This window comes from Olea europaea, chromosome 23 (genome assembly GCF_002742605.1).
Source record: "Olea europaea var. sylvestris chromosome 23, O_europaea_v1, whole genome shotgun sequence".
Lineage (NCBI taxonomy): Eukaryota > Viridiplantae > Streptophyta > Magnoliopsida > Lamiales > Oleaceae > Olea > Olea europaea.
In genome coordinates, this window is record NC_036259.1 from 1,107,648 (window position 1) to 1,132,978 (window position 25,331).

At 36.5% G+C, this 25,331-nt stretch overlaps 1 protein-coding gene across 1 annotated transcript; it reads left to right on the forward strand.

The window, feature by feature from the left end:
• The first annotated feature begins 7,828 nt into the window (after positions 1–7,828).
• Positions 7,829–21,890, forward strand: LOC111372079 (conserved oligomeric Golgi complex subunit 5). The gene is made up of 3 exons (XM_022994250.1): positions 7,829–9,004; positions 17,268–17,741; positions 20,264–21,890. Exons 1-3 carry the CDS (start codon positions 7,871–7,873, stop codon positions 21,185–21,187), a joined length of 2,532 nt encoding a protein of 843 aa, XP_022850018.1. The 5' UTR covers positions 7,829–7,870; the 3' UTR covers positions 21,188–21,890.
• The last annotated feature ends 3,441 nt before the right edge of the window (positions 21,891–25,331 follow it).

Below are 25,331 nucleotides of genomic sequence, written 5' to 3' on the forward strand. Positions count from 1 at the left end.
GTTTGAGCCACATTATTTTCAAAAAAAAAAAATACATTCTTCAACAGTAATTTGACATTATTTCAACCACACATTCTTCAATAAAATAATATACACTCAAATATAAAATTTTTCTTTATTCTTTAACCATACATTTTTCATTGATTTGACATGAATAATGCATTTTTCTTCTTAGAATGTGACTCAAACATGAGCTATATAAAATGACTATTGTAGTCGCAAACAATGACTAATATTACTCTTTTATTATACATATATCGTGGGGTGGTCAAATTGAAATGTCCCAAAAAAAATTGGGTTGGGTTGATCGAAAATTGTTGATTGAAGTTTTGACATCTTCTCATTTGCATATGAAGCCCATGTTAATAAAAAAAATTAAAAATAGTGGCTCCCATCCCCCTATTATGAGTGTTTGGTCAAGAAAGCTATCAACCCCTCTCACCAGTGGAGCAAAGTTGGCCCCAAAAATTACGGTTTTCTTTTTGAGAGGAGAAGGGTAACGCACGGGGTCACGGGTCTGACACCATAATTTGACCATAACTGACAATGGCTTAACACGTGCGAAGATTTTCTACTGGCATTTACACGTTTCAGTCCACGTCAACACAGTTACCTCCGAATTTTATGGCGAACTTCATTTCTTAATTCCTTTATCCCATGAAATATAGACCATTTAACATACTTATTTTTGTATTTGTTTTATAGAAAACTTTTGCCCACTGTCCTTTTGTTTCAAATTAGTGTGATGAATATTGAGACACAGGAATTGATCCAAAATTTTTTTTTAAGTCGGACTAATACGTAAAAGTATTAATAAATTACACATAATTTTTTTACTTATTTAATTTTTACTACAAAAAATGGGAATTGGACTTGGGGCCAGTCCCCCCCGAATCTGCCCATGTTGAGACACGATAAGGGAAAGGACATTATGCTTGTGCAAGCTGGCTGGTGATGAAAAAAAAAAATGCAACTTAGCGTGCAAATACACTACCACAATTGCCCTTAAAATCGATTTATAAGATAAATAATTTTCAATATATTCATGCTTGATGTGAAACTTAGAGATGGTCGTTAGAAATTTCTAAAACCCCGTCATATGGCCCAAATACACAATTGAAACTTTCGACTCGACACAGGTGACTTGAATATTTGACGAAGTACCATTTTCTTCAACTGATAAAACTTGTTTTAAACACCAAGCTTCAGAGCTTGTTTTCCCTCTTTGACAGCTTTCTTCCTCAAAGCAGAGAGTAAATTAATCTACTGAGTATCCGTTTCTGTCTTGCTTTCAGATGTCTCCCTGTCGATATGGCCACTTCGCAGGACCATTTTCATGACTTAGGACAAACACCTGCAGAATGAAAATCACTGCAGTTTCCTGAACTCTAATGAAACAAACACCTATAATAAAACTGGATAAGGAAAAGACAATTGCATGCTCCTAGCAATCAGCAATAGGCCAGATTAAATTTCGAGGAAATCATAATAGGAAGTTTCTGGCTGCGACGTTACAGTGGCATAGCATGGCAGTATCCATTTTGACTTCTCAATTCAAACATAAACAATGAATATTAACATAATCTCAAAAAACATTAAACTAATAAACAAATAAAACAAGCATCCCTAAAGATTCAACAAGTTAAATGTTTCGTTAGTCACATAACTGATACATCCGTCACGGTTTACTCACTGAACTTTAAAATGCTTCCAAGTGGTAACTGAACTTTAACACATTGTACTTCATTATTCATTTACCATGTTTCATAAATTACTCAACTTTAAAATGCTTTTGAATTTTCAGTAAACTTTAACACGATAAACTTCATGACCCACTCATCATATTTCATTAGCTATTGAACCATACCTCTGTAACACTTTACTTGTTGAACTTTAAAATGCTTTCGAGGGATAATTGAACTTTACTATTAAATCCAAAATTAAAATTTTCCAGGTAGATTCGGTGACCACTCGGAATGCAGCCTAGCATATTTGTGTGTGCAAGCATGAATTTAATAAGAAAAATTGCAACAGAGGTCCTATACCTTTCAATTTGTTGCAAACTATACCTTAACCATTTATTTTTATGGTAGCAATCCCAAACCCTTTTACTTTGATCATAGCTGAAGTCCATATAACATGTTCTGTCCAAGATTCCGTTGGTCAACACTCATATTAAAATTTTCACTCAAATTGACAAATTAAATGAAGGGCAAAATGGTATATTTACAAATTTTACAATAAAACAATTAAATAAAAAAATGGAAAAGGAGAAATACTATTCATCTTCCCCAAACCTCCCCACCCATCCCTAAAACCAAAAATAGGAAACCCACGTCCACTGCTCTTTGGGTGGAAAAAACACATTTTTCCCATGGAATATGTTTTCTATGGAAAAATGGCAATTAAACAACAAAAAATAGAAATTTGGTTGGAAAAAAAATACATTTTCCCTAATTTCTACTTTTGGGATGTTTGATTGACAATTTTTTCATGAAAAATATTTTTCAACTGTAAGTCATTTGACCATATTTTCTTAAAAAATGAGAAAAATATTTTTCTTTAGAAAGATGTGATTTTTATTTTACAGGTAATTCACTTTTTCTTATCTATCTACTCTCTCATTTACTCTCCAATAAAAAATGAACAAGTATAATATTTTTTAGGTTGAAAATTAAATCAATTAAATACACTTAATTATTAATTTCCATACAAATAAGTTTAGGCAATTGAATTATCTATAATTTATTTTCTTTTCATGCAAATTTCATGTTTGCAGTCAAGCACATCCTAAATTTATCACTTAGTCAACAACCAATGACATTCAAATTTCTTTATGTAATGAAGATTTGCAATACTTTATGAAAGGATTAGAAATTAACATAGCATGTGCAGGAAAATACTTCTCAACTTTTATTACCACAACATGAAGACAACTCAAAAAATTGGGTATAAATCACAACAATGCACATACTCATGCCTTGAATATTTATAAATTCGTATGGCTGACACCTCTTCGAAAACTACCCTTATCGAACTGGTAACCAACTTGTTTGTAAAAATTGTTTGCACATGTTAATACATTAACATGTAAATGGTGAACGTAACCACATTAGTGAACTTATTCCAGCCAACTTCAAACTTACCCACATACTGAATTTCATGCTAGGCTCCGTCCGTGCCATGTCTTCGTCCATGCACTACCAACTCATTCGTTCTCAAATGATTATCAACATTTTTGCAAGTACATCTCAATCCTGGCATCAACATGGAAACAAGGCATTACCGTGCCTTAACCATTTTCAGCACTTGCAACCATTTAGGGGTAATTGTAAGCTAATTTAATAATAACATGTTTGGCTTGTAAGTATGGAAAATTTACAATTCTAGTTTCGGTCTTCGCAAATATTGCTATTCTAGTCTTAATTTTTTTAGCATCCAACATTCATAACCTTTCACACGAGTTAAACGCTTCATTAGTCGCTGAACTTATACATCCGTCACGCTTTACTCACTAAAATTTAAATGCTTCTAAATGGTCATTGAATTTTAACATATTGCACTCCATTACTCATTTACCATATATTTTTAGTCACTGGAATTTTAAAATGCTTTCGAATGATAATTGAAATTTAACATATTGAACTATACAACTCACTCAACATGTTCCATTAGTTATTGAACTTATACATCCGTTTTATTTACTTTTGTGACAACTCTAGAAATCATATTTTATTAGTCATGATTAGTGTTATTGACTTGTAATCGAAAATTTCTGCATTTTATTTTCTTGATGTAAAGGAAAATTATAATCTAAATTAAGATTTATATTAATTTGAAGCTAGTGTTCTTCTATTTCATTGAACATAGCTTTTGATGACTACAAAAATTATATATATATATATATATATATTTTTATCATTAACAATATTCTCATATTAGATTGAAAGTCTCACTATTTATTTGATATTTATTTTATTTTTTGATTTAGGTCAAATCTCACAGAAAAAATTCAACTTTACTCAAAAATATTATGAAATTTATTGCCAATTCGAAAGTATTTTGAAACTCACTGAATAAAGCCTCACGAACATATAAGTTCATTTACTGATGAAACATGATTGGTGAGTGATGGAGTGTAAAGTGTTAAAAATTCAATGATCACTCAGAGCTATTTTAAAGTTCAGATCCCGTCTGGTAGAAATTATCTCCCCACTAGAATCAATTTTACAATCACATCATAGGGGCCCACTGTCAGCCGATTACTTGCGTGGTCTTGCAATAGAAAATTAGAGTGATCATTTTACCCTCCCACAAACCGGTTAGTATGGAGTCATTTTCTCTTTCCTCAATTGAACACAAAGTTTGACCAAGTAAATATTCTGGCAGCCTTTATTGTTTACACGTTTTTTGAAGCCACAATAGTGTGTGCATGGGCCCACCAATCAAGTGCAAGAAGGGAAAACTCGTCCGACACTTGTGACAATCACTGACATTTTTAAATTGGCAATAACTGAAAATAATTTCGAGAAAATTAACTGTACGAAGGTTTGTAAGGTCGTAATACTTTTGACGTAAATTGCAAAATGAAGGAACGTCAAATGTCGAAACCACGTAGCTCTTAATTTCCATTTTCGAATCCTACAAGCATGACAACGAACGAAGATACAAACAAGTGGAAAATTAATGTACTATATTATTGTACGCGAACAGCGTTGTTATAAGAACACATGTTCACTAACTTTGAGCCAAATAATCGTGAAAATGATCCCATTCATTTCGTTGCATTTCTGGAGCATTAAATTCAGCAACGGTTTGCTCATGTATGTCAGGAAGTTCTACCTCCGCCGCATCGGGATCCGTCTCTACTCTTGTGAACGCTTCATTCACAACTCTAGCCCGTCGAAGGAAGTTTTGTATGCCCATTGTAGCTATGACAACGATAGTCTGCACTTTGAAATTGTAACTTGGCATACGATCGAGTATTTTCCATCGATTTTTCTACACACCAAATGAACGCTCGATGACATTTTTGCACGACGAATGCTTGAAGTTAAATCTCTCACGCGCGCTGCGAAAGTTTCACCTGCGACCAATCTGACCATCTTAGAACTGCTAAAAATGATACAATATATTTGAACCCTTATACAAAGCCATGTACCCAGGTCTATGGGCGAATCTCGAGTCGACAAGATAATATTTTCTTAGGGCAGGATGCGGGAAATCAATTTCAGGACTATGTACAGATCGAGCCAACATGCATGAATCATGCGTGGTTCCCGTCCACCCTGCATGCACAAATGTGAAACATAAATTGAAATTATATGCTGCCATAACATTCTGTGTTGGAATGCCCTTGCGTCCAATGAAATTGACTCGTTCGTCCGTGGCAAAATAGCTTTGACATGCGTTCCGTCAGTCGCACCTATAATTCTCGAACAATGGATGCTTGTTCAAATTTGGTACGTGATGCTCTACACAATGATTGTAGTTTGGGTCAGGTTTGATGTGAGATAAACCCAATTCGCATGTAGCTCCAAGTACAACTTTAAAGTAGTGTGCAATAGTTTCCAAAGAATGATTGAATAGCGTTCGAACCTATTTGTAGCCTTTTTCGTGCTCTAATATACACAAAACGTCCCAACTTGTTCATACACATGAGCTTGCTGGCCACTATGTAGTTCGTATTCGTCACGAAGTATATGCGTGAATGTAAGCAACATGGTGGGATACATCCTGAATTTGGCATGACACCGTTCGGGATTAGTTTCCAAAGAATGATTGAATAGCGTTCAAACTTGTCTGTAGCCTTTTTCGTGCGCTAATATACACAAAACATCCCAACTTGTTCATACACATCAACTTGCTGGCCACTATGTAGTCCGTATTCGTCATGAAGTATATGCGTGAACGTACCCAGCATGGCGGGATACATCCTGACTTCGGCATAACACTGTTTCGGATTACATGGCATCCAGCATAAACATGTGTCCATTCCTTGTGAACATGAATCTTCTTATTCGACGTCTCTGTTTGCGATAGTAGGTTGCCGCATCTACTTCTGACATTTGACAGTATCGATTCCATTGGACAATGTCCTCTTCAAGCTCTTGCAGAAATTCCTCTTCTCCTATCTCGCCTTCACCATCAGAAGACGGTAGAAGCACACAGTTGAAATCGAATGTATGCACCATTCCACTTAGTACTTGCAAAGATATTGCCTCACGTCCTTTGAGTTTAAGTTGAAGAAAAAGAATACCCCAATTGCATTCCTTGGAAGTTAATTTTATAGAATGGGAGAGATTGGTTAAAAGGTCTCTTTTATAGATACAATTTATGGTCTCGTAGCAACACATGAACCTGTTGCCAATTAAAAAAAATAAATTCTTGAATCAATTGATGGACAGTGTATGATTTGAAAGTGCTTTAGCATGATTCTTGCAAAAACGTAATGTATAATTACCATGTCAACAACTGGAGTGATAGGGCAATAGGGCTGAATAAAAATTTTGAAAGTACAACGAAATCTGAAGTACAGATATGAGTGCATAATAGCAGTAGTAATAGTATAGTCCAACAGTGTTCGCATACACATGCCTTATACGAAAACATAAAAAAACATGAAAATAAATGTACAAGGGGTCTACGTAATACGGTTGTAACGGAAAACACAACATTTCGTTTCACATTTTTCACTTCAGGTGGGCCATCCTGTACTTCTATCAGTTCCACTCAACCCAATCAAATTTGTCATTTGTGTTTTCCTGCATTGCAAGTACCTCCCGATTTTACCTCAGTGACAGGAACGATAACGTCCATAATTACATATTAGTTTTTTTCGAGTCGGCTTGTTGACAGCAACTCTGTCATGAGCGTATTTGCAGTCGGCACAGCAGGACCAACCAAGCTGTTGATTTTAGCTGCTAGTGCTTCACTAGCAGAGGCAGCCTATTGAACAAATTCGGATAAATTCGTCGTGGATATTTTTGCTCTCTTCTCGTTTTTGTTCTTCTTGCCAGATGTACGTTTGTCCCCGCTTCGTGCCCTCGAGCCGTCCATGGTGGAAGCAGCCTTATCCGTTCTCTCACTCTCATCACTTGACCCGCTGCTCTCCTCGCTAAGTGGATGAATGTCATGTAGGTTTTCGTGTCCACTATCTTCAAAATGACGAACCTTGTCCTGCACATCTTCGACTGTGTGATCGTATACAAAAAAATGATGGAACCTTCGTCACTTACCGAGGGGAGATATGGATCCCTGGTGTAAGCGACCAAGCGGTGATTGGCAGACGGGTGCAGTCGACGTCTGTCTTGTACAAACAATTGTCCCCGTCGACGAGGAGAAATATAATAGTCCGAAAGAAGAAGTCAACTATGTGCTGTCGAAATCGCTAATTGACGTAGGGAAAAAAATTGCGATCAGATCTGGAACTAATTTATCAGCTGGTTGTGAGGAAAGAAATATGCATTTTCCGATGAGTATGTGGAAAAAGAAGGGAGAGAGAAAGGTGTTGGTGATTGAGCATTCAATGAGGAGGGCAATGTTGAAAAAATGAAGGTAAAATGCCTGTTGTTAGTCTGCAAAATTGTGAGCCTTTTTCCATTAAACAACTGTCCAACGGACCATTTTTTTATTCTCAACGGTCCCAATTTTGCTATATAGCATGCCCAGACAGCCCCTTAGTAACCTATGAAACATAACGAGTAAGTGAAGTGCAATGTGTTAAAATTTAGTAATAATTTGAATATATTTTAAAGTTCAATGACTAAAATGAGCGGAAATAAAATTTCATGGCCTTTCGCATCTTTAACCTGTCTAAAAGACTAAAACGTACCACCACCACGTTCTGATCTGCACACTGGCATAGATCATGGCTTCTCCTACAATTCCCAGATCCCCGCTCCAACGCCTCTCCACCTTCAAGAACTCTCCGTCCACGGCCACTACCACTCCCACCACTGCCACTGGAAATGCCAATTCCATTCTCACCACCTTCCCTACTTCAGCACGCCTCCCCCCTACGCCATCCGCCCTGGACACCTTCACCACTGACCCAATTTTCTCTGCTTTCCTCTCCCCTGATTTCAATCCCGCCCAATTCTCCTCCGCTGTTCTATCCTCCGGCTCCGCTGCCTCCCGTATTGAAAAGCTCCAGGAAGGCCTTCGTCTCCTCGATACCCAGCTCCGCCACGAGGTCCTCTCCCGCCACCAGGACCTCCTTAACCAGCTCTCTTCCCTCAAAGCCTCGGAATCCTCCCTCTCCTCTCTCCGCTCCTCTCTTTCGTCTCTTCAGTCCTCTCTCCGCCAAGCTCGCGCTGAACTCTCCGATCCCCACCGCTTGATTGCTGCACAGACCCTCCAGCTCAATAATTTACATTCTACCTCTCTCCTTCTCCAGTCCACACTTCGTACTCTTCGACTGGTTCAGAAGCTCCAGAATCTTGTTAATTCCCAACCCGAACCGGAAAAGTGGGATCTTTCTAAGGCAGCGCAGTTGCATTTTGATATCTTAACGCTGTATAATGAGTCCCATTTATCAGGGATTGATGCGATTGATTCGGAGTTAAAATGGGTAATTGAGACAGGGTCAAAAATTCGAGCCGAGGGGATGAAAGTATTGGAGAAGGGATTGGAGAATTTGAACCAAGCGGAGGTGGGGTTAGGGTTGCAAGTATTTTATAACTTGGGAGAGTTGAGAGGAACTGTGGATGGGTTGGTAAGTAAGTATAAGCAAACGGGCTTGAAGAGCATAAGTAATGCATTGGATATGAAGGCAATTTCTGGTGGTGGGGCGTACGGGGCTGGGATGCCGGGTGGAGTGCAGAGGCATGGTACGCCGCAGATTGGGGGTGGAGGAAAGGCAAAGGAGGGACTTTGGCAAAGGATGAGTGGTTGTATGGACCAGTTGCATTCCACTGTTGTAGCAGTTTGGCACTTGCAGAGGGTGTTGTCTAAGAAGCGTGATCCATTTACTCATGTTCTATTGCTCGATGAGGTCATGCAGGTGCGCTGGTTGAGTGTGGTTTTGGTAGTTCTTGATAGAATGAGGAGTTATTATGAATTTTCTGATAGTTTTTAGTTGATTTCTTGGACTTTTTTATTTAATTAATGGTGATGAGTATTTACAGCATGAATTTTGATAATTAAGGTATGGAAAAATATCATTCATTCCAATAATTTCTGGATTGATCATGTACATCTATATATAATATGTCCATTGCCTAACTACTTGAAACTGTTAGCTGTAAACTAGGATCTAATAGTTGTAATCAACAGATAAACATATAATACAACATATTAGTATTTACACTTTTCTAACAATATCTTAATAAGAAGCATGAAGATAATATCTGATAGATAGTGCAAAATCAACCATATAGCTGATTTATAGGAAATTCAAATAATCTTATCAACACTCCCTCTCAAGCAGATTTTAAGATATTTTTCATTCCTAGTTTATCAATCAGCCAATCAAATTGTTGCTTTGCTATTCTCTTGTCAGTACATCAGCCGCTGGGTTTGCTGTTGGAACATAAGACATGGATAGACTTCCATTTTCAATTTTCTCCTTTATAAAGTGGCAGTCAATCTCTACGTGTTTAGTCCTATCATGGTGAATAGGATTTTGTGCTATGTCTAGGGCAGCTTTGTTATCTGAATGCAATGTGGCTGGAAGGATTATTTGAACCTTCAATTCTTCAGTCATTCGTTTCAGCCATAACATCTCACATATCCCAAGAGCTAAGGCTCTGAATTCTGCCTCTGCACTACTTCGAGCAACTATAGATTGCTTCTTACTACTCCAAGTTACAAGATTTTCCCATAAATAGGTACAATTCCGAGAAGTATACCTTCTATCATCAATTGACCTGCCCAATCAGCGTCAGTGTAGCACTCCAAATTTCTATTATCTTGTTTCTTGAATATTAGTCCTTTTCCTGGTGTCCCTTTCAAATATCTTAATATCTTGTACACCACCTCTAGATACTCTTCACTTGGACTATGCATAAATTGGCTGATCATACTTACTGCAAATGCTTTATCAGATGTGGTATGTGATAGGTAAATTAGCTTTCCCACTAGCCTTTGATATTTTTGCCTTTATCAGTAGGGATACTTCCTTCTTTATAGCCCAATTTTTGATTAGGATCAATAGGAGCATCTATTGGTCTACAACCAAGCATAACAGTTTCTTGTAGGAGATCTAAAGTATACTTTCGTTGTGACACAGACAGTTCAGTGTGATTTCTTGCAATTTCCATGCCTAAGAAATATCTTAACCTGCCTAAGTCTTTTATTTCAAATTCTTGTGCCAAGTGTGCCTTCAATTGCTTTCTCTCCTCATCATCATTTCCAGTAACAATAATGTCGTCCACATAGACTATAAGTTTTATGAGCTTTCCACTACAATTGAACTTAACAAGCATAGTGTGATCAGAGTGGCTTTGAGTGAAACCGAGACTTCAAACGTCCTTTGTAAATGTCCCAAACCAAGCTCTTGGGGACTGTTTTAATCCATATAATGACTTTTTTAACTTGCACACTTTATTCCTATCATTTTCATTTATGAAACTAGGTGGAATATTCATATATGCTTCTTCTTCAATTTTTCGATTTAAGAAAGCGTTCTTCACATCTAGTTGTTCCAATGGCCACTCAAGTTGACTGCCAAAGAGAGTAAAACACCTATAGTATATAATTTGGCAGCAGGTGCAAATGTTTCTGAATAATCTACTCCAAAAGTTCTAGGTAAATCCCTTAGCAGCCAACCTCGCCTTGTACCTACTTATTGAGCCATCTGCATTATATTTAATTGTAAACAGCCACTTACAACCCACTGTTTTCTTTCCTTCTGGCAGCCTCACAATTTCCAACGTATTGTTACCTTCTAAAGATTTCATTTCCTCCCTAGTTGCCTTCTTCCATTTCTTCGTCTTCATAGCTTCCTCAATGTTCCTTGGTATTTCCTCTGTAGAAAGACTGGACAAGAAACTTTTGTGTGTAGAAGATATTCGAGAATAAGATATGAAATTGGAGATAGGATGTTGAGTACGTCTTAACCCCTTTTCTTAAGGCAATAGGTAATTATCATCATGATTACCTTGTCTTCGAGGAGCTTCCTTAGGTTCCAAATCCTGGTCATGCAAGGCAGATTTAGTCTTTGTGTGTTGTGTCCTTGAGCAAACTTTGAATTCCTGTGGCCTGGTAGCATCCAGATTCACCTCTGTTGGGTGCTTGTGATTGAATAAAGTATCGGTAGGAATGAATTTGTTATTGTCCTTTGAACCAGAATCTGGATATGGGGTATAAATTAGTCCTTGCTAATTCTGCTTCGGGTTCAATTGGATTTGGATTAGGTTGATTTTGTTGTGTATCGCTCAAATAACTAGGATTTGGGTTTAAATCTGAATTTAAATTTGAAACAAGAATTGTCACATCCCACTGAACTTCATTATTTGTCTCCCCCTGAAGTGAAGTGGTACAGAAAGGATTGTTTACTGAACTTCATTATTTGTCTCTCCCTGAAGTGAAGTGGTACAGAAAGGATTGTTTTCAAAGAAGGTAATATCCATGGTTACAAAAAATTCCCTAAGGGTAGGAGAATAACATTTATAGCCCTTCTGGGTGGAACTATAACCAAGAAACACACACTTTATAGCTCAGGGTTCTGTTTGGATCTATGTATACTATGGACATGAACAAATGCAGTGCACCCAAATATTTTTGGTGGGAGATTGGATATTTGTGCATGAGGATGTTCTTGTGTAAACATCTCAATAGGTGTTTTGTATTGAATAACTTGTGAAGAAGTCTATTGATTAAATATGTTGCTGTAAGAATAGCTTCCCCCAATAGTGTTTAGGTGTATTTGATCCAAACATAATAGCCCTAGCAACTTCTAACAAATGCTTATTTTTACGCTCAGCGACTCCATTTGTTGGGGTGTGTCAATGCATGAACTTTGATGCATGATCCCTTTTTCTTGAAAAAATGTTTTTAGCACTGAAGGAAAATATTCAGTTCCATTGTCTATCCTTAGTACTTGAAGTTTGGTTTGGAACTAGGTGAAAATCATATTGTAGAAGTTATGCACAATGGATATTGCTTCAGATTTATTTTTCATGAGGAAGACCCAACAAAGACGGGTATGATGAATCCCTTAGTATGTGAAAGATTGGAAACTCTAGCTGGACCTCAAATATCACTATGGACTAGTGCTAACTGCTTTGAGCTTTTGTAAGTATGTGGCTTAAAATGAGCTCTTTGATGCTTCGCAAATTGACAAACTGAAGTAGTACAACTACAATTAGTTTCCTACTACTAAGATGTTTTAAATTTTTTAGAAGTTTGATTTCTTTTTAGTTTTCTTGTAATAGGACTTCTGTTAGGATTAGAGTTTTTAGAAGTTTTAATTAGATTAGAGTTTTATTAATTTCATAGTTTTCTTATTTCAATCTTCTAGTACTATTAGGAATAGGGATAATTTTGCTTATAAATATAGGATACATTGTACAATTTTCATTCATTATCAAGTCAATACAAGCAAGTTATTCCTAGATTTTCCTATTTCAATTCTTGGTACAAGAATTTTATTATCGCTTCCGCACCAAAATTGGTATAAGAGCAAGGACTGGCCTTAATTTGATGGCTGAAGACGGTTCGAGTGGTAAGCAAACAATAGACAACGAACGGAGGTTTGAAAAAATTGAACGATGACTTGATGGGATGGAAGAAGCTCTTCACAATACACGCGGATACTAATTGCGATGACTATTCAGAATCACTGTGAGTCCAGTGTAGAACAATTGGGTAGGTGTGAGACCCTTTGCAAAATCACGTAGATGCTGATTGCGTTGACTGTTGAGAAGAATCACGAGCCCATGGAGGAGGAACCCGGCAAACAAGATGATTGGCAGAAAGAAGACAACCCAGATTCTGGCGATGACGAAGGAGACACTGATTCAACGAGAGGAACCCCTAGGGTTGTAGCGGACATTAACACACACTCTAGAATAGGTCTAGACTTCGATCCAGGCCTGCAAAAGAGACTCTAGCTCCTTGTTGATCACCAATGACAACAATAGGTGGGACCAAGGCTTGATGGGATAGGCGCAAGGTGTACAAATCACGACCTTTGCAAACCCGTGTCATTATGGATTTATGAGAGTGGACCGAAGGAAGAGAAATCGAATTATACTTCGTTAACAAAGGAAGGTTATATAGGAATTATCTATGAAGAAAATAGTATGAGCATGGTGGAAGCAAAATTGCCTTCAAACAATGAAATTGAAGAAAATAACTTTATCGAGCACATCAAGAAATTGAAATTTTTTCAATATCAGTATTGATAGAATTTTTTGAGTATTTTCCTCCACATTGATAGATTTTCTTTTCCTTGCAAAAGCAAAACTCGAGGATGAGTTTTCTTTCAAGTGGAGGGGATTGATGTAGTACAACTACAATTAGTTTCCTACTACTAAGATGTTTTATATTTTTTAGGAGTTTGATTTCTTTTTAGTTTTCTTGTAATAGGACTTTTGTTAGGATTATAGTTTTTAGAAGTTTTAATTAGATTAGAGTTTTATTAATTTCATAGTTTCCTTATTTCAATCTTCAAGTACTTTTAGGATTAGGGATAATTTGTCTATAAATATAGGATACATTGTACAATTTTCATTCATTCGTTCATTGTCAAATTAATACAAGCAAGTTATTCCTAGATTTTCCTATTTCAATTCTTGGTACAAGAATTTTATTATCGCTTTCGTACCCCAAACCTGACACTGGAATTGATTGGATTTTTATTTTTAAACAAAGATGGCATCAAATGTTTCAAATACATAGAGCTTGGTTGGCTTAATCTATAATGCCACACCATTATTTCTAACATATGACTTGACACGGTAGAACTTGGAAAACAACCACCGGATTCATGTTCTTCTTCATCACCATTCTCTTCTTCTTCAAACAGATAGAGAACTCCTCTTTCCTTAGCATTGTCAATCATCTTCCCCGAAGAAAGTTCTTGAAATTGACAAGAAGTAGGGTAGAAATTAGCACAGCAATTCCGATCTTGAGAGAGTTTACTAACTGAAATTAGATTGCATGTTAACTGAGGAACATATAAAGCAGACTCCAATTTTAGATCTTTATTAATAACTACTGTTCCAATCCCAACAACAGGGGCTAATGAACCATCTGTTATTTTCACTTTAAGACTGCTTGAATGTTATGAATAAGTCTTGAATATATTATGAAATCCTGTCATATGATCAATAGCCCCTGAATCTATGATCCAGGATTGTTTTTCAGGTGTGAAATAGTGAGAGCTGCACAATGATTACCTTTCTGAGCTATAAGGATGAAGAAGGATTGTTGTTACCATTTATCATCTTCTAGAGACTGATAATCTGATCTTTCAAGTAAGAGATTTGACCCAAGTCTCCATCAATTCCACGGTTGTGATAGCCCACCATATTTGCTCCTCGATCTGTATACTTTGATTGAGAACCTCGATTGTTTCTAAAATCTGCATCCTTTGGTTAAGTTGCCAGCAATTTTCCAGTGTGTCTTGGCTTATTGCAATAGTCACACCAAATACTGTCTCCTTTTTTTGTGAACCGGTTGTTCTTTTTATTGTTCCCAGGTACTCTGGTAAAGAATGATCCTGCTTCTCCCCCTTTCTCTGTACTGTCATTGAATTCAGGTCCTTTGGACATCAAAACAGATCCATCATAACCACCAGTCTTCATGGTTCCAAGCATCACACGTCTCTTGGATTCCTCTCCACGAACCTCTGCGAACACGTCTCGGATTGATGGTAAGGGCTGGGTGCTAACAAGTTGTCCTCGAACCTCATCTAGTTCTTTTATCAAGCCAGCTAGGAAGTCATATATCTGTTTTTTTTCCACCTGAGGTCGATACTTCTTGCTGTCATCTCAACACTTCCAGTCGATATCACAGTATAAGTCTTACTCTTGTCATAATTTAGTCAAAGAGTTACAATACTGAGTGACGTTTTGATCACCCTGCTTCAACTCTTTCAGCTTGCACCTCAGCTCAAATACCTTAGCTTCATTTTCCAGATCCGATTATGTGTCACAGATGGCATCCCACCTCTTGGGTTGTCTTGTAGTATAGAAATGTTTGTCCTATATCCTCAGTCATAGAATTAATTAGCCAAGCCATCACCATTGAGTTTTCTGCTTGCCAAACCTTCCACTTTGTGCAGTCTTTCTCTTGTTCTTGAATTTCGCCATTGATATACCCAATTTTACCCCTTCCTGTAATCACAATACGAACACGAATAGATTGTGACCAGGGGATGAAATTTGGGCCAGTCAGTTTATGAACTGTGATTTGGAGAGAACTGTCATTGCCACTAATCTACTGTATTGTTCCACTAACAGATGCAAATTTATCAATGGGATTCTCCAGCTTCTCGCCGTCATTTGCAGTCGCTATTTAAGTGTCTCTCTCAATTCACGTTTAACTAATCTAAAATACATTTACTTGCTCTGATACCATTTTGATAATAAAGGTATGGAAAAATATTATTCATTCCAATAATTTCTGGATTGATCATCTATATATAATATGTCCACTGCCTAACTACTTGAAACTGTTAGCTGTAAACTAGGATGTAACAGTTGTAATCAACAGATAAACATAGAATACAACATATTAGTATTTACACTTTATCTAACAATATCCTAATAAGAAGCATGAAGATAATATCTGATAAATAGTCTGATAAATAGAGCAAAATCAACCATATAGCTGATTTGTAGGAAATTCCAATAATCTTATCAACATTATGATCAACTATGCTATGATGGCCTTGTAATATGGGATGAATTTTTCTGTCTTTAGAACCACTGGATGAATGAACTCAAGGGTTACTTTAACTTAACACAAGTTACACAGGTCTAAACAAGTGATGGTGAAGGTAGCAGAGAATTTGAATGAACCAAAATGAATGTTTACAAGAATAAGTGGGTTTCTTACCAATCTGATTTGTTTTAATTAGCTTTTATTTCAATTTCCGTTAGATGCTAGGTTAAACTTCTGAAGAGCTCAAAATTGATGTTATAAACTTCTAGGTATTAAGTGCATCTCAAAGTCTTCCATTTAGGGTCAATTTGAGGGAAATACACATTTTGGTTGAAGTAGAGATTGGTTTCAAGTATATTATCCTTATGTTCATGGATATTTCTAAATGAGTTCGCGTAAGATAATCTTCTTCTTCATTGTTTTTAGGGACAGCAAAAATTTCGGGTTTCTTTGGTTGTTATATTGGAGCACATGCTCGGCAGTTTTCTCTGTTGTTCAGTAATTAATTTCAAACTTAGTAGTCCCCTGCTTGGTTTAGATAAAAATCATTTTTTAGTAGATTTTGATATAAGTCGATGGCATGTATGGATGAAAAATTATGGTCCATGAAATGTATGGTTATAATTAATTATTGACTTTGACATAAATTTTAATTCAAATTTTAAGCTGAACCAAACAGGGACTAGATGTTCCTTCAACTGTTTACTTGATCAACTATTACACAGTTAGTTAAATTTGACTTTGTAATAGAACAGAATTTTTGGTTTAGTTAGTCACATTTTTGCTACTTGTAATGCTGCATAGAAATTATAAGCATGTCCTTGCAAGGAGTCAAAATCAAGCTGTATTGCAGAATTTATGAAATGACAGACTCATCTGGAGCTTTGCAATGTGCAGGATCTATTTCAAATGCAGTGTATATAAGTTGCTAGTTTTTAGTTGAGAGACGCACAATCTCTCTCTCTTTTTGAAGATTTTTCGATGCACAAGTACATACTTTGGCCAAATGTTCTACTGTTTGACACCCGGTCTAAGACCTATGCTTAGTATAATTCTTGGCCTGACTACTGAAGCAACAATCATTTGGTAGATCACAAAATTAAATTAATTATATATTTTAAAAAATTATAATTAAATTTAACTTCATTGATGCACTCATCCGGAGCCTTAGAGCTTACCATTTGAGTACCATTCATTGGGCTATTTCATCTTCTAAGCCGATCTTGAATGAACTTTGGGTTAATCAGGCTTCAGTCTCCCATTTACGCTCCGAGTATTAAAAATCCAAATTGTCGAATGGGTTTCCCTGGCCATTCATGTAGTTGACCTTCTTATTGATCTTCGCCTTTTTTTTTTCTTTTTTAAATACCTTTGAATTTTTTGGTGATGTCAAGTCATCTGTTAGCTGCTTATGTCTGCCCATGTTTTCTCAGGAAGGTGATCCCATGTTAACTGACCGTGTTTGGGAGGCTTTAGTAAAATCTTTTGCAAGTCAAATGAAGTCTGTTTTCACTGCATCAAGCTTTGTAAAGGAGATATTTACTACAGGGTATCCAAAGCTATTGTCTACGATTGAGAACCTTCTTGAAAGAATTTCACGTGATACTGATGTTAAAGGAGTTCCCCCAGCTCTCAGTTTAGAAGGAAAGGAACAAATGATAGCTGCCATTGAGATTTTCCAGACAGCATTTTTGGGGCTCTGCTTGAGTCGACTTTCTGATCTTGTTAATTCTGTATTTAACATGTCTAGCCGTGGAACTGTTCCATCGAAAGAGCATATCTCAAGGATTACATCGCGCATTCAGGAAGAAATTGAAGCTGTGCATCTGGATGCACGTTTGACTCTTCTTGTCTTACGTGAAATCAGCAAAGTTTTTCTTTTACTTGCAGAAAGAGCCGAATATCAGGTGCCCTTTTATTCTCCTTGTAAATTCCTAATATTTTACCTCTAGAAATCCATTCCACCCACATTTTTTTTTTGGGGTGGAGGGGAATTTCTATTCTGTACAGTCCTTTATTTCTGTTTTACTTAGATTTAAATGATCACAGGGATGGCACTTTAAAAAGATAAGCAAACTAGTTGATTGACATAGTCCAAACCTCTTGATTTTGTCTCCTGCCCCAAATACTACTTCGATGTCTTTGAAGAAATGTTAAGTATGTTGTGTAGACATCAATAATCATCCTTACCAGCTTTGAAACCATAGCATAAACTAAAGTGTATAAATTTTAGAACATGAAAATAGGAGGATTAATATTGTTTTGTACCCATTAGTGCCATGCGCCACATTTTGGGTAGCTTTATTCAATTCAATAATTTGTGGAGTGGATCAGTGTATCAGAAGTCTTGATTGTCCACAGTATCATGTCTTTTGATGAACCATATTTATTCACTGATTAGCACATACAGGAAAGCTTTCTTCCAAGTCACAAGATAAGGACCAGGCATTATCTGATTACAGATCAAGATTAATACTAAACATAGCTAGTCATTAAGTACTACCACATATTCACATGATAATGTCTTTTAGAGAACCCATCCACTTGTCTACATAACTATCACTGGATTGATTGTTCTGAATTGCCAAGTCTAGGAGGCATGAACTTGTACTAAAATATAGTATGTATCTTTGTTTTCTACCCATGGATTTATGGAGATGTGCATGATTCCCATTTCTTTCTCTAACCTATGCGGCTATGCTAGCCAAGTGCTCAAAATGTTCGTGCTATTCCCTACCCACTACAAACCTCTATATGTTTGTCTCATTTAATGGGTTCAGTTGCTGCTGTAAGTACTACCACATATTCACATGATAATGTCTTTTAGAGAACCCATCCACTTGTCTACATAACTATCACTGGATTGATTGTTCTGAATTGCCAAGTCTAGGAGGCATGAACTTGTACTAAAATATAGTATGTATCTTTGTTTTCTACCCATGGATTTATGGAGATGTGCATGATTCCCATTTCTTTCTCTAACCTATGCGGCTATGCTAGCCAAGTGCTCGAAATGTTCGTGCTATTCCCTACCCACTACAAACCTCTATATGTTTGTCTCATTTAATGGGTTCAGTTGCTGCTGTTATTGTTCCATATATCACTTCAGATCTGCCACTTAAGTTATCCCATGATTTTACGCAAAAATTTGGGGGGGGTGGGGGGGGGCCTTTTTTTGGTCTCTCATTTTTCGTTGTTATACAACCTCTACTGTTTACTCATCTTTGTCCAGAGTTGTCCAATTTTTCTATTCTTGACAAATTTAATAATATGTTGGGAGACTGATTTGAGGACTAGCAATTTAGAAAGTACACTACAGATAAAGGATCTCTTTCTAGCAAAAGGTTCATTTACGCAGCTATCATAGTACCTCACAATCCTCTAGTTCTCCATTCCGTCCTAAATAGATTTCAGGCGATTAAGGGCGAATACTTTTTTCTCAATAACAAGGACATCTGCTGAACAGTTTAAGGCGTCTTCTTATGATGCGAACTGTGCACCCATCCCTACCCAAAACACTATAGTAAAGGTAAAAATTTCTCTTGGCTACTGTTTTCTTTTCGTGCCAACCATATAATTTACCCATTGTCTCCTTTTCCAGTTCAATATCTTGTCCATTTTCACCAGCCTTAATCAATTTAAACCTGCTATGCCTGGACTGATTTTTCTATGAACTGGACCGATCTTCGTGGTTAAGTCAGATTTCCAAATTGCAAAGTGAAAACTGCACTTTTGGCCAAAATTATGCCAAGTGTTTGCTTTAAAGAATGTTATGTCTTTATTTTACTGTTAGTTGCATATGATTAGGGGATTAACTTTGCTGGACACCTTAAAAACAACTTTTAGTGCTTAGCTTCTAGGATTTGTTTTGCACATGTTATCCTTGTGTCGAATCTTCTTATTCGAATTAGCCTCAGTCTAACAGTATATTTCTGCCCATCTCTAATTCATAGTCTGGCATTCTTATTCTGGACATTTTGACTTGATCTTCATCTTTAATAGTCAGTGACCAATATCGTTTGATTTCATAGTAATGAATTTATGCATTGTCATTAACAGCCCCGCAAACACCTAGCATGAAAACAAAAGAGAGGAAGAAAAATCTTCTTGTGTTCTCATTTTATGGTTTATACTGGTCTTAGAGATTAATTTTTCCATTAGGAGTTTGAAATGAATTAGAGATGATTTTGATTACTATAACTTCTAATAACACTAGGGAAAGATGAAAAGTCATTCTTGTTTAGGAAAGACAACAAATGAGATTATTTGTGAATCATGACATTATGCTTATTACTTTTTGTTTACATAATGACTTGGAAATAACATTCTTAATCTTGTAAGTAAATGAATTATCGTGGCTTTGGTTTGTAACCCCTCTATGTACAACTTCCCCTCTCAATTCAATCTGACAAGTAATTTTTGATGGCAGATATCAACTGGCCCTGAAGCACGCCAAATAGCTGGTCCTGCTACACCGTCGCAGATCAAGAACTTCACATTAAGTCAGCATCTGCAAGAAATCCATGGACGTGTAACATCAATGATAGCAGGACTGCCAAGTATCGCTTCAGATATTTTATCCCCTGCTCTTGGTACAATATATGGTGTTGCTTGTGATTCAGTAACTCCCTTATTTCAAGCGATGCTTGATCATCTCGAGTCCTGCATTTTGCAAATTCATGATCAGAATTTTGGTACTCTCAGCATGGATGCTGCTATGGACAACAATGCCTCACCTTACATGGAAGAATTGCAGAAGAGCATTCTTCATTTTCGGACTGAATTTTTGTCCAGGCTTTTACCTTCTTCTGGCGCTATCTCTGCAGGAGCAGAAACTATATGCACAAGGCTTGTGAGGAGCATGGCGTCTCGGGTTTTAATTTTTTTTATTAGACATGCTTCACTTGTTAGACCATTATCAGAATCAGGGAAGCTGAGAATGGCTAGGGACATGGCTGAACTTGAATTGGCAGTAGGCCAAAACTTGTTTCCTGTAGAGCAACTTGGAGCACCATATCGGGCCCTTCGAGCATTTCGACCAGTTATTTTCTTGGAAACATCTCAAATGGGAGACTCACCACTTCTTCAAGATCTTCCACCAAGTGTCGTACTTCATCATCTCTATTCACGGGGCCCCGAAGATTTGCAATCACCTCTGCAAAGGAACAAGCTTACACCTGTCCAATATTCGCTGTGGATGGATTCTCAAGGGGAGGATCAAATTTGGAAAGGTATCAAATCAACTTTGGATGATTATGCTGCAAAGGTAAGGGCCAGAGGAGACAAGGACTTCAGTCCTGTTTACTCTCTGATGCTGCAACTGGGGTCATCGTTAAGAGGGAATGAATCATAAACCTTTTCAAGCATAATAATCTGTCCATAAATCTTCTCCTCCACCAGATTTGCCTTCAAAATATCACTATAGGTGGTGGTACACATTCAATCATCTGATTTCTGTCTTTACCTTCTATACCTCGTATTATTTCGCAATTCTGTTTTGGGAATCATGTTCTTGATTATTTCATTTGTAACATCATTGTCCTTAAATTGATCAAACAAAATGATATGGTGGATAGCAAGTTCTTCAAAATCCGTTCATCATTAAACCGTGAATCCAAAGTGCCTTATTCCCCATCTAAAGTCAGAATATTGTTTTCTATATCATTGGAGCATTGCAATGGGAAACCTGGATTTAATATGTGGGACATATACAAATGACCAATGATCTATTGCAGTTGTATGCATTTATTGGAAAGAAATGAACCATAACATTGATCTATTAGAAATTGTATGAATTTTTTTTTCTTTTTTTAGATCCTCCTTTTATGGCCTATAGTTCTGTACTGTTTAAATTTGTAGAGATCGACTGAAAGATAACAAGAGAATGACTCCTTGAGGTGACACTACCCAAGATGGCTGCCTGAAGTCGTTGGCTTGTATATTTCCAAGAGGCTGGATATTTTGGTGATCACATCGAAATCAGAACAAAATTGTGGCTTTTTTCTATTAAAACTTAATATTCTTGTTTGGAATGTGATAGATTTGTATCAGGTTCACATGGATGCTGCCACGTCATTTGTTATTTTAGAATGTTCATTAGTAGGTTAGAGGGAAACCCTATGAATAAAATGGGGAGAGGAATTAGATGAGCATTCAGTGAGTTGTTTAGAAAAGTGGGGAGAGATCTAAGCTTCTGGAATACTTGGAATTGTCAACTAATTTTTGTTCATTTTATCAATACAAAAACAGTTTGCTGTGATGATATATTGAATATAACTTGAGAATTACATTGCACAAATCAGCCTATCAGAATGTTGGAAAGATTAAGGAAATAGAGATGCGATGTTTTTCTATAGATTTACCCAGTAAAACATGTCCTAGATGCATTGGTTATAGCATAATCCGGTAGGGTATGATTAGGGAAAAAAGAAATAGTGAGAATAAGAATCAAATTTATCATGTTTGTGATATGAAAAATCACTCGTAATTTTTGTTGGGTTAGATTTGTATGATTATGAACACCTTAGCCATTGCCTCTTTGGGCTAATTTTTGTTCCCGAGTGATTTAAGAAACATCCTTCATTCCGATTCACCTTTTATTTTGATACTATTTAGCCCCTGTTTGTCCAACATTATTCAATGAAAATAAATTTTGAAATGGTGAATTTTTGGAGATTGTGTAATTAAAAAGTAAGAAAAAAATTCAGATTGCAGTTGAAAATGAGTTTTGAAATAATGATAGACAAATATGGGCTAAATAATTTTTGTCTCCCGTTGCATTAGTTCTTGACTGGAGAAGTTCATAGAATTTTTGCTACATCAAGTCTTCTCAAATAGAGATATGTTGCAAGTAAAGAAAATGACTGCTAGAATTCCATTAGGAGACACTTGGTAGCAATCCGTTGGATGAGGGGATAACAAAAAAAAAGATAGCTACACAAGATGTTGCCACATCAGCATCTGTTGTACAAGAGGAATTGCTGTCTCAAATAACTATTCTTGTAGGAATGGAGTCTAGTGTGATGTAATGTCTCGATCACTTTCATTCTGATAATGATGTATGCTTATATTAACTTAAACGTTTGTGTTTGTCCGGCAAGAAAATTCTCCCCGGACCAACTCTATTTTGTTTTCATGGATTTATCTTATGAATTATGAATTATTTCCAGGAACAGTTATGGATAAGTTCTTGATTATAACTTTTGTTATTTCTCTGTTTTTCGGTTAAAATACACTTGGAATGATCCTATGTACCACATAATACAACCACTGATGATCCTAAAACTGTGAAAGAACATTTACTTTGTACTAACTTCAAGGTAAAGTTGTGTTGAGGGTTCTGATTCAACTGCTGAGCTAGTGAAGAAGGAGACGAGCTAGAGAATAGTTAGTTGCGTGCCTTTGCTGTTAGTCTAATCTTCTATAATAGTTTTTAATTATTCAACCTGTGTCATTTTCTCCTACACTCAACTTCATGAACTGACACAAATAATAAAAAAAAAAAATGGAAAAAAATAACAAAAAGACATAGAGAGAGGTGTTATGGTGTTTCTTTTTTCTTTTTTTTGGGGGGGGGGGAAGGGTTGGGTTGGGGTGGATGTTGTTATTTACATATGAACAATAAACATCATTTTCAGTATATTTCTGTCTTGTGGCCTAAGTTGTATATTTCCACCTCTCATATCAAATTAGTATTCTCCAAAGGAGGTGGAGGTCGAAAAAATCGAGGCCAAATTGAAATCCCTATCTAGTTTCTCAGACAACATGGGGAAGAAACCAAAGTCCACTCAAGTTCCTATGAAAATACCTAAGAAGAAGAACAAGAAACAAATCATCAAAACTTTATTAAAGATTTTGCGGCCCAAAGTTTATATTACAGACTCTTCTAATTTCAAGACTCTTGTTCAACAACTGACTGGTAATGGAAATTTTACACTACTCTCATCTCCATCACCTGTAAAGATCATTCAAGATCATGCATTTCAAGAAAATAGTTGGGATTTGTCGTTCAATACATCGGGTTTCAGTATTGCACAAGAAAGCTCCCCGGATTTACAAATACCAGAAACATTGGATTGTGTGATGGAAAATTCGTTCAATAGCCAAAATATTGAGTTTCCATCGTATTATGGGGATACAGAGTCACTGCTGTTGGAGATGGATCCAATTTTGTATAATTATGATGCATGCTATGCTATGATTCAGCAAGAGGTCTGTGTTTATGATTATAATTTCTCTGGCTTCATATGATCGTATGTATATGTATGTATACACACTTGGTTCAAGAATCATTAGCCAAGGGCTTATGTTGTGCATTGTTATGTGGATATATTCTATCAATGTCATGTATAAATAATTATAGGAAATGTGCATTATTTGCTCTCAAGAGCAAGTTATATTGAACGATATATGTACATTTTATATGTGTGGTACTGTTGAATGTGTAGATATCATGAGTGTAAAGTGCATGATACCGGGTCAAGAAACCTGAGTGTCCCGTTCCACTACGTGCAAATTCTTTGTTCTAAAGAAATGTTTTTTTTTCTGATGACGTCCCCATTCATGTACCATACTATTGCTATATAAGATTTTTTTACATAAAAGCTTATCATAGTCCATGTATAGATTAATGTCCAGGCCTTGTCTTATCTTATGTTTTTTTGTTTCGGGATTTTTCTTTTTCCTTCAAATGATGTCCCCATTCATGAAACATACTTAGATTCTTGAGTTTTTTTGGGAATTTCATCCTTTTACAACTCAAGAATTATAAAATCAACAAATTATAATTATATAATTGTTAGTAGTAGCATTGTTACCTTTGGATTCAGTTGAGTTAGTATAGGCAAAACATATATTGTCGCTATCATTTACATACGAATGAGATATCCATTACTTTGATCCCCCTCCCTTTGTCACTGTTTGACTGAGCTTCAGTGCTTGAAGGAAGCATTGACTTGAACTTCTTCCAAATGACTTCAGCTTTTTTCCTGATGTTTCTTAAACTCGTGGCTAATGAAATCGAGGGCGAATAGAACTAATGTGCCTCTACGAATATTCCTTATTAGACTAATGTTTTTCCTTCTTGGAGAGCAAAACCAGCTCCTAAGGAATGTCCTGCAATACATATATTGTTGCTTCTATACTTGTCACTAGTCGATCTCAATGCCTGGAAACCGCAACTAAATTTCACTACCTTTCAAACTTTCCCAAGCTAGGAAAGAAGATCAACCTATAAGTGCTAAAATAGCCCTTTGCGTGCCATTAGGTCAAAGCAATACAAAGTCGGCCAAAGCTACAACACGATCTCATTTAAGTATTTCACCGAATACTGGTCCAGCTCTTTCGGGTTTCAGAGAGTTTGTATTTCAAGGGTATCTGTTGCAGAATAGATCTTCAATTTGTCAAATCCGAGCTTAGTAAACCAATCCCAACCTTATCAAAAGATACCCAACCAATGGCTCCAATCCACAACTATATTTTACTTCGGTTGCTTAACT

Bases quoted from the DNA above. Each gene is read 5' to 3' on its own strand.
- LOC111372079 (XM_022994250.1), top strand. From the start codon at position 7,871: ATGGCTTCTCCTACAATTCCCAGATCCCCGCTCCAACGCCTCTCCACC. The intron at 9,005-17,267 runs GTGCGCTGGTTG...ATGTTTTCTCAG, and splicing joins TGCTCGATGAGGTCATGCAG to GAAGGTGATCCCATGTTAAC. The intron at 17,742-20,263 runs GTGCCCTTTTAT...TTTTGATGGCAG, and splicing joins CAGAAAGAGCCGAATATCAG to ATATCAACTGGCCCTGAAGC.